The 9985-nt window shown below is 38.3% G+C and overlaps 1 protein-coding gene across 1 annotated transcript; it reads right to left on the bottom strand.

Annotated features, from left to right (window-relative positions):
* Positions 1-3: 3 nt before the first annotated feature.
* Positions 4-9410, bottom strand: polk (polymerase (DNA directed) kappa). The gene is made up of 14 exons (XM_028034873.1): positions 9074-9410; positions 8365-8484; positions 8127-8279; positions 7586-7717; positions 7347-7497; positions 6005-6196; positions 5702-5826; positions 4909-5075; positions 4777-4809; positions 4590-4686; positions 3647-3818; positions 1916-2920; positions 912-960; positions 4-186 (listed from the first exon to the last, which is right to left on the bottom strand). The coding sequence occupies exons 1-14, from the start codon at positions 9200-9202 to the stop codon at positions 105-107; spliced, it is 2607 nt and encodes an 868-aa protein (XP_027890674.1). The 5' UTR covers positions 9203-9410; the 3' UTR covers positions 4-104.
* Between the last annotated feature and the right edge of the window lie 575 nt (positions 9411-9985).

Here is a 9985-nt window from a genome sequence, read left to right as displayed (position 1 = left end):
TGCTCAGGCCCTGGCATGAATAAAACTAGTCAACATAAAACCCTCAGACTGGAAGAGCCAGGTGTCTCTTGACTGCAGTACTGATATTTTCCTCACGGCTACTGTCACCTGAAGAACTTGTCGATGGTGTTGCAAAGTCCAAGGTTTTTGGCTTTTTTAGATGGAGGAGAGGACGGCGTGTCTCGTCTAAGACAAGAGGTGAATGCACAGGAAATGGTTGTTACTATGGCACTTGTGAAGGAAATTATATTCAGTATCGATCTTGCACTTTTTGTCATGTTATAATCATCAACTTCACTGTATTTTATAGGGATTCTATGCATTATACATGAATGTGAAGTGAAAGAAAAAATATTTTTTAAATTGTATTCCCAACAATAATATAGACGGCAGGTAAAAAAACAAAACACTTGGCTCGTAAGCACGTTCAGGAGTCCCAGTCAAGGGTTAGCTGCATATGTAAAAAGAAACAAAACTAATTAAAATCTGAAATCTGTCACATGCATTTGCGTACAGCCCCTATTACTCAGAAAATGATGGGAAAAGGAATGGAACTAAACACAGGGAAATTCAAATAGAAAATCTGTTAGAGGCTGAAAAAGACTGAGAATGAGGTGAATGTGCATCTTCAAGCATAACAAAAGTCCAAAACACACATCTGGAGCTGTAATGGAATGGTTTAGATCAGAAGAGTTAAAGTTGTTAATACAATGAAAGGTGAAAGGTACCAGCCTTGCCTATCTCGTTTTCATTTACGTAAAATTTTCCTTTCATGGTCCCAATTATGTTGTTTTGTGCTGGTATCTTACATAGAAACAAAATTAAAAGCATTCAAGAATGCTTATAGTATGACAAAATGCAAGAAACTTCAAAGACATGAAGATAGCATATAGAAAAACAAACTGCCTCACCTTTTGCTTTTGCCTTTACTTGCTTGTCTTGGCAGGGGATGTCCACTGTCTACAAGCAGAGACACACAACCAGTTAGTTACATGGAAGAGAAAAGGAACTCCTCTGATCTCTTCAATGAAAGAACAGCCATGTGTAACACATCTCCAGCAACATAAAGCCCACACTTCCAGAAGCAGGATCGTTTAAGAGGAAACCAGGCTTCGGTTCATTGTTGCAGATAGATAGGATAGAAAGTGATTTAGCCATTTCAGAGGCCAGGGCCAGTGGGGGTCATGGGGTGAAATGAGATGTCCTTCCTCAGTCGGGATCAATAAGAACTTCTCATACAGTGCCACAGTCGGTAAATAACAGGGTCACAGGTCACTGAGAGCCCTTTGAAACTAGACAATGCTTCTTCAGGGTGCGCTTATAGGTTATGGACATTTTTAACATCACTGTTTCTTAAGACCTATAAAGAAGCAAACGACAAACACCAGAGCTCAACTAGCAGTTAATTGATTATCTAGGAAGCTGCTGAACAAAATGAACCTTTCAGTAGATAAAGAGGAGCATATGTCTCTCTCTGCTGCTGACCAGTTTTACCTTTTCACTTTTTCATAAAACATTTTTTGATGCAGGATGCATTTGACATGTATCCTGCATCAAAAAATGTTTTATTGATGCATTTTAAATAAAAAAATCATATCATAGAACAAATTTAAGTGTTCTAGTGACACTTAAATGTATATAAAATATTAAGAGAGACATAAATACACATGCTTTGATCATATTTTATATAAGTGATTTAACATTTTTCAATGATTTTTGGTTTTCTTAAAACCCATTGCAACTTAAAGGTTGTACTTATTTTTCGTACTTTGTGTTTTGTAGATGTTACATCTTAATAGAGGCAGGTAAGAACGGATCATTTCATAACGTTCTGAAAACCTAGAATTAAATGACGCTCACATTTGATCAATAAAACTGATACTAATGAGACGTGTAGTAAAGGACACCAACTTACCCATGTTGAAGCTATTTTTAACGGCCGATGGTTTTCCAGTAAAGGTCGTCTGTCCTCCGAGTTCATGTAGGACCTCCTGGTTGAGACAGAGATCAACATGGTGGTTGAAGATGGCGAGGTCGTCCGTGTCTTGTGTCCGCTGACATACGGGGCAAGTCAGGAGAGGACTTCTACTGAGGGATGACTGCTGCTGTAACGCCACAGGCTTCTTGTCAACTTTAATCAGTGAAACCAAATTGTTCTTTAAAGTTTGTTGGCCTTCTTGAGGTAATACTCTGCATAAGTCCAACTCTCCACTGCTTGCCGACGCCTCGTTTTTAAGGTCACACGGCTTCTCCTTTTGGGTCACAACTACAGATTTTCGATGGTCGTTTTCTGGATCCAGGTCTGACTCGGAGCCTGAGGCTTCGTCTTCTCTCCTCGCAGCATCACTGAGGCACGAGTCTATATGCCTGTTGAAGACATTCAGATCGGTTGTCTTCACTTTTGTGAAGCACACGGGACATGTGAAGGTTTCTGTGAGAGTCCCACAGCCTGACGTGGATGCATGAGGTTGCACGGGTGAAGCCAATTCATTTTCACAAAGATCCTGAACTGTGCAGTCGTCTGTGTTTGCTTGTTTCAATGACTCTGTACCATTGTTAGAGGTAACCACGGGAACATATTCCTCACATCCTTCATCTGGTGGACTTGGCTTTGCAGCCTGGAGTTCTAGTCTTTTGGCATGAGCTCTTTCAAAGAACGACTGCTGTGGTTCCTCACCAGTGGGCCTCTGCTTACTCCTCCAAAAAACCTTGTTTTGTTTCTGGCCATCCTGTACTGGGGGATCATCTGCAAGCTGTGAGGTTTGGACTGAGTGATTGCACAAGTTCCCAACTTCCGGCTTTTGATGCATTATTGGGGAAGAGCGACTGCGGTCTGTCTTGCCCGGTTGGAGAAAGCTAATGATGCTTTTCTGCATCGGTGTTTTGTCATCTGAGCTAACGAAGGCAGATATTCGAACACCTGCAAGCACAAAGGCAAAATATTTAAATCTTTGGAAGCAATGCCAGGGCCAATGCCTTGGAAATGTATTTGTGAACTCTGAATTTTTTCCACATAATGTCACAACCACTGTTTAATGTGTTTTAATACGATTTTATGTTGCAAACCAACACAAAGTAGTGCAGAACTATGACATAGAAGAAAAAGGGATACATTTAAGAAAATGTTTGCATTCCTATTCATCTCCTTGTTTCAGTACTTTAACCTCTTTCTGCTGTGTTTACAGCTGCAAGTCTTTTTGGGGTTCATCTCCTTCCACATCTCCAAATTGACGGTTTTGCCCATTCTTCTTAGCTCGGATTTTTTATTTAAATCAAGCCAATGGATAATTTTAGATTCTATCCACATTTTGCATGTTGCCCAGAAAGTTAGATTTGATATCTGACCAGAGCACAAATGTTTGCTCCACATTTTTGCTTTGTCTCCTACCTGTGATGCAGCAAACTGTAAGTTGGACTTCTCCTGGGCTTATTTCAGCAACGACTTTCTGAGCTCCACTCATCCATAAAATCAAAATTTACGTTCAACAATGCACATTAAATTTTGTGGTTAAATCCTAAAAAAGTACTCAGACCTCTTTGAGCTTTGAGTACTTTTGCAAGGTAATGTGCAGCTCAGGACGGTTCATTTAAATTTATTAGAAGCGTGGTAATAGATGTGCCTTTTTGTAATGTTGAATGAACTTACCCATGAGTCTCAGTCGGAGCGGCTGGGGGCTTTCATTTTCTATTTCCATTTTCAGTAAGTCTTTAGCGACAGCAAAGATGTCCTCCACTGTGGCCACGGCGTACGGGAGCGTCTGTGCTCTGGTTTTCACCTCAAAGTTCACGTTCTTGATCTTCAGAGTCACCGTCTTACCCTTAACAAAACAGAGAGTAAAAGCAGAAAACGCACTAAAAAAACATGTTTCTCTCTGATTTCCCAATAATCAATAGGTCTGTTCCCAAGAGGCTGGAAATAAAAGGGAGATGGAAATCTGCATAATGTGGCATATCATTGACTGATCTGTCTTTGTGCATTTTGTCAGTTTTCATAGTCATGTGATCATCTCCAGGGGGGATGCTTCCTAGGCTGATAACTATGCTGTCTCATTAATGGCCTCCATTTTCTCCTGCTATCAGGGGACTCAGGCAGGGGGGTGATGGTTGTACTGAGACCTCGACTTCCTCCTCTATCGATTCAAAAGGAAATGGACAGGTTAAGGATAATGCATGAAATTCAGCAGAGAGTCAAGGTGATCCTTGGAAGGGCAAGAATAGGACATCGTTTTCTTACCAATATGAATCTATATTCATGTGTGTCAAGTTAACATTTCTACTTGTGCTTAAATCTGGTGATCCTTGCTCCTTCTGAGACAATCACATATTCCAGAGAAAAGTGTTTTTACATTATTATTGATCTGAAATACTTTTATATAACTTCTGCTTTTTTTATAAGAAGAAAATATGCCAGAGAGGCCTATTTATTTATTAGTTTTTTAATTGCCAGATTATTTTCCTGCCATAAAATTTTTATTTATTTTAAGGCGTTTTACAGATCTTTACCCAGACTGGGCCCAATAATGAGTGCAGAAACCAAACAACCTTTTTCTCCACATAGAAACTTCAAAACGCAAGCTCTTATTTCATACCTTCAGGGCTTCTTTCTTTAAGTCTTCTGCCAGATCATCACACAGCTCTCTGCATAAAGAAAACTGCTCCTCAGGTTTACTCAGTTCTTTAAAAGTCCTGTCAACAAAAATCAGAGTTAAAAATCAAATGATACAAATAGTATACTTGCACTGCACTCATGATGTAGATGTACACTTGAAAACAAACCTTTCAGTGCTCATGCTTTTTCTTTCTTCATGTCTATAAGGAACCAAGAACAGGGAGAATGAGCTCTTCTTGTTTTGCATCAAATGATTTTTTTTTGGTCAGTGTTGAACTGCATTAAATACGGCACGATACCTGGGTATATGTGTGGAGCTCAAACCCAGAGAAATCTGGATGAAGTGATGCCAAGACGTCTCGGAGAACAACAAGGACAACAGCGCCATCTGCCTGCTGAGATCTGAACAGGTGGTGATGCCCAGCGCATTCAGCATTTTCTCACTCACCTTCCCAATGCCACAAACCTGAGCAAGCATATTGCACAGTCTTAGCCTAGAGTTCAGCGTTGAGTCATTCTGTACTCTTTTACAGTTCTGCTGGGAAATCTGCAAGATCTGTGAGCCTCAACTCCCAGCTTTTTATCAAACAAACACCCTGATCCAGCTATAAACTCTAAATTATGATGTGCTATGGTCAGAAGACTTTTCAGACTTTAATCTTTAGCTATGACCTTTTCCAGCCTTTGAATATCCACATTCAGAGCTAAAAATATTACATGGTGTCTATGGATGTGAATACCCTCGGATTGCAGTCCATCATCTAATATCTAGGACAGAATCTAGAAGCTTAATATCTGAGGGGTAAATACTTTAACTAAAGAGCTGCCCGAGCATAAACATATTTAAGGACCAAACAGGTCCTTCTGGTGCCAAAAAACCTGATATGACTAAATATCAGGTAACTGATAAGACAAAAAATCCATGTCTGTTTCATGGAAAGTAACAGCGATGCATCATTGATCTCATCTAGAGTGATGTGTGAACAACACAATCACTATGAATTGACACTAGTTAGAGAGGTTCAGAGTAGAAACGTTTAACATGTTCTCTCGCATATGTTGACATAAAACTTTGGGTCATTTGTGCTTTACTTTTCGAACAGGAAGTTTCTGGATGAAGTCCATGACGGCCTCTCTGGTGGGGGCCAGTCTGTACTGTCCGTTCGGCTTGTTCTTGTCGCTGCACACCTTGGCAAGCATCATGTTTGGAGCAATTCCTAGAGAATGTAACAAATACCAATTAATACATTTATTATTTCAATTGCTTTGATTAAGTCTGGAAGAAGTAGAACTGGTAAACTAAACTTTATTCTTTTTTGCACTCATATTGTGATTAGATGCACTAAAAAAAACAAAAAAAACACTAATTTGATTTAGTGATTTCTTCCCTCTCACCTGCGCTGGCAGTCAACGTAGTCTTCTGCTCAATGCGGAAGCGCATTTCTCTCACGGCCTCCTCAACAGATGTCCCGAACTGTTCGAAGGGACCACCGGCATCCCCTTCGGAGAAGACCGGACTGCCCTCAAACAGGACTGGGGAGAGGTCTGTCCCTTCTTCTGTCTGATCAGACTCGATCTGCATGTCAGCTGTAAGGAAGAGATGAGGGTTCCAGGTTTATAAAATATATTCATCACAAATCATCATTAAGGTGCATCTAAAAAGTTATTTTATTTGAGTAGTTCATTTGAAAAAGTGACCTTTGTGTTTTATATAAATTCATAGTACAGAGGGATACATTTCAATTACTTATTTGTGTTGATTTTGATAATTGACTTACAGCTAATGAAGATCTCGTCGAATATCACATAAGACAAACAAAACAGGATCATTTTTATGCCAGAAATGCTACGTTGTGTCTTACATACTCAGACGTGTCAAAAAGACAGTTACTGGCACACTCCACAAGGGAGGCAAGTCCCAAAAAAGTTCATTGCTACAAAGTGCTGCATCCAAACAAATTAAGTGGAAAATTGAGATGAAGGAAAACCTATGAACCGAAGAAACCTCGACCCCTTTAGATGAGCCGCAGCCTGCAATGGTGCAATAATTAATGCAAAAGGAGCCCTGACCAAATAGAGAATCCACACACAGAATTCCAGAGTACAAAGTTTCCCCTAGAAACTTAAAGACTTTCCCCTAGAAACTTGTTAAGACCGATGGTTGGGGAGGTAGGCAAAAAAATTTAAATAATTTCTTTTTAGTTAAAAAATGTTTAAAGTTGACAGGAAATTTCAAAATATCACTTGATAATTATGTATTACTGGAAGATTGAAAGATTAGAATCTGAACACCAACTATAAAGTCTTTTAAAAAAATGCAAACATTTAAAAAAAAACTTAAATAAAAAAGCACTGCTAAACCTGGTTGGGGCATGAGTAAAGCCTGCAGTACTCTGTAGTACTGCAGAGTACAGTACTACAGACTCTGCAGTACTGAAACATGCTCTTCAGGAGGGCAATAAGAATCATTTTTTGCATTTGTCTTACGCAATATTACATTTTTCACAGATACAAATATTGGGTTTTCATTAGCTGTAAGCTATAATCATCAAAAATTAAAAGAGACATTTGAAGTGTGTTACTCTGTATCTAATAAATCTATGTAGAAAACATGAGCTTCACTTTTTTAAATCGAAAAAAAGTGGATTACGGAAATAAATGATCTTTTTAGTAATATTTGAATTTACTGAGATGCACCCGTCTATCATCTCAGTATTATTATGTAATGCGTGCATGCCTGGCGTGTTGCTCCTGGATCTGTAGCGGTGCGTAAGTGAGGACTCTGGACAACTCTGTCTCTGCTCCAGGTGATCTGTAAAATCTAAGTAGGCTTCATCCAGGCTCATTGGCTGAAAGTTAGGATCGTATTCTGCAAAAATCTCCCTAATCTGAAAGATAAAAAATATGATCACCTCCTCAAAGGTTGCAAAAGTCCAGTGTGGAAATTGTTGTTTTTTTGTGTGTTTTTGATCTTACCTCCTCACTCACAGCTCTGTATTTGTCAAAGTTAAGAGGAACGATGACCAGGCTGGGGCAGAGTTTCTTTGCAATGAAGCCAGGCATGGCTGCTCGGACTCCATATTTCCTGGCATGATAATTTGATGTTGACTGAAAATGAAAAAAAAGTAAATAACTTTAACATTATAAAGGTTTCATTACTCCAGTCTTCTCCTGGATTTAGCCCCACCAATGTTCCCGTCAACTCTGAAACATTTTCCGTCGCTCTACTAAAGAAAAGCTTCCCCACGGCAATCTCATAACAATAATAGTTTTTCACCATTGCTTTCTTAAAAAAAAGAAATACATTATGTAGTTTAGTGATTTTAAATGTGTATTTTTATCTCAAGAACTTTGCAAGTTGTAGTTAAAATTACAGGACTTTGCTACAGGACTGGAAACCAGTTAAGAAGTTAAAACAAAAAAAGAATTCTGGCTTTAGATAAATGGGAGCAAAACCATATTTGTTCTACTCCACCAATACTAGCAAGAAAATTGTTTCTTCGACATCCTAACCCACCAGCATGCTCATAGATCCTACAGCCATGGGTTTGTCCTTCAGCTCGGGGCAGTCTCTCATCTCTACAGCCGCGTAGAAGGCATCCATGTCCACATGCACAATTACTCTGCTCAGATCACGACCTTTCTCAAGCTCAAAGGCCATCTTTTCCACCTACGCAGAGATTTTTTGTCATTTTTTATTTACTAATTTGTTGGATTTAAATAATTCTATAATTAAGTTATCTATGATGTCTAACCTGTGCTTGTGCTTTCTGTAGGAGTTGCTCTGTGATCTGAGCCTTTTGCTGCATCATTTTCTCAATTCGCTGGTTCACCTGCTGCTCTTTCTTCATCTCGTTTTCATAAAATCTGGATCCCTGCAAGAAAAAGGCAATCACAAAGAGGAGTTGTCTTAGTTCTGTAGACATTTACAACAGCATGCAACGTTCCTACACGTTTTTCCAAGTGAAAGTTCAATGTTTTTCCTAACTTAAATTGTTCGATCTTCAGTTGCTTTTCAGTGACTGTAAAATCTGAATGCAAGACTTCATGAGGGTGACGGTTTTTCTACAACTGCCCCCCTTTAGCTACAGAACCTGGAAGAAACATGAGAAGGATGGACAGATGGATGGAACTTTTAGATACTGGGGAAAAAAAATAACACGTGGAATTACAAATTTTGTTCCGTTTTGTATTTTATTTTTCCATTTTTATTAATAACACAAACTTTCACACTTTTCTGGACTATGTACAAACCATTGGGGCATTTTTTTGTTATAAATAGGGACAGTGGAGTAAAAACGATGTCTGAATCTCTCCGCTCAAATGATCCATAGCAAACTGCAGCTTTCTATTTATGTGCTCAACTTTTATGACGCATATCGAAGTTAGTTACATAATCTCAGGTGTATAGCTCTCAGTGAATGTGAATACATGGAGTATCTCTGGTAGCAGAAATGTGCCTACCTTTGACGCCTCCATAATGATCCTGTTGATCTTGTCCCTGTCAAGTCCCTCCATCCCAGCCTTGTTGTCATTGAGCGCCATTCTGGACAGGAGGTTATTCTCTTTAGTAGATCCAACTCCATTCTCCATCCTGAATCGGTTTTTTCTGCCACTGTTCTGACAACGAGTTGGATCGTTAAATATCAATATCGCAGTTCAGTGGGGCTTTCTGTTACCCTTTTGATGCGAACAAAAACAAAAAGAAACGAAATATGCAAGTACGAAATAAATTTCGCATTTGACATTTATGTCGCTACATGTTTTCAAAATTAATGACGAAGGCGGTTTTGGCGGCACTTCCGCATACGTCATCCTCGACGAAGTCGGAAGTGAAAGTGAAAAAAAAAGATAAACAATAAATTTCGCCTTCTTCTTGTTTGTGTAATAACAATGCTTATTATTATGTTTATAATAAATATATGTGTTATATTTATAATATGTATTATTATATTTATAATAATAATCATCAGCATTATTATATTATTCTAATATAATAATTACTATTATTATTATTATTATTATTATTATTATTATTATCATCATCATCATCATCATAAAGGAATTGTAAGAAAAAACAAAACTTTATGGGTCTGAATTTTTTTATTTTATTTTTTACTGCTGTTTCTCAACCCAACCTCAAAAAAGCTTTTGTTTTGATAATGTTTTTTACTTTGTTTACTCAGGAAAAATGCACAAAACTCATGTTAAAATGTTGTAAACTTTGTCCAAATTTTGTCCTAAGTTCACACTAAATAACTCAAAGGAAAAAAACACAAAAACACTTCAAAGTCAGAAGTTTCGTGATATATCAAACTTAAATAAAAAAGTATTGGAATCAGTATTTGCATCAGTGATACCATTTTGATTTTGGTA

Source organism: Xiphophorus couchianus, chromosome 12 (assembly GCF_001444195.1).
Source record: "Xiphophorus couchianus chromosome 12, X_couchianus-1.0, whole genome shotgun sequence".
NCBI lineage: Eukaryota > Metazoa > Chordata > Actinopteri > Cyprinodontiformes > Poeciliidae > Xiphophorus > Xiphophorus couchianus.
Note: the sequence above shows the minus strand (reverse complement) of the source record. Positions and strands in the feature narration are given on the sequence as shown.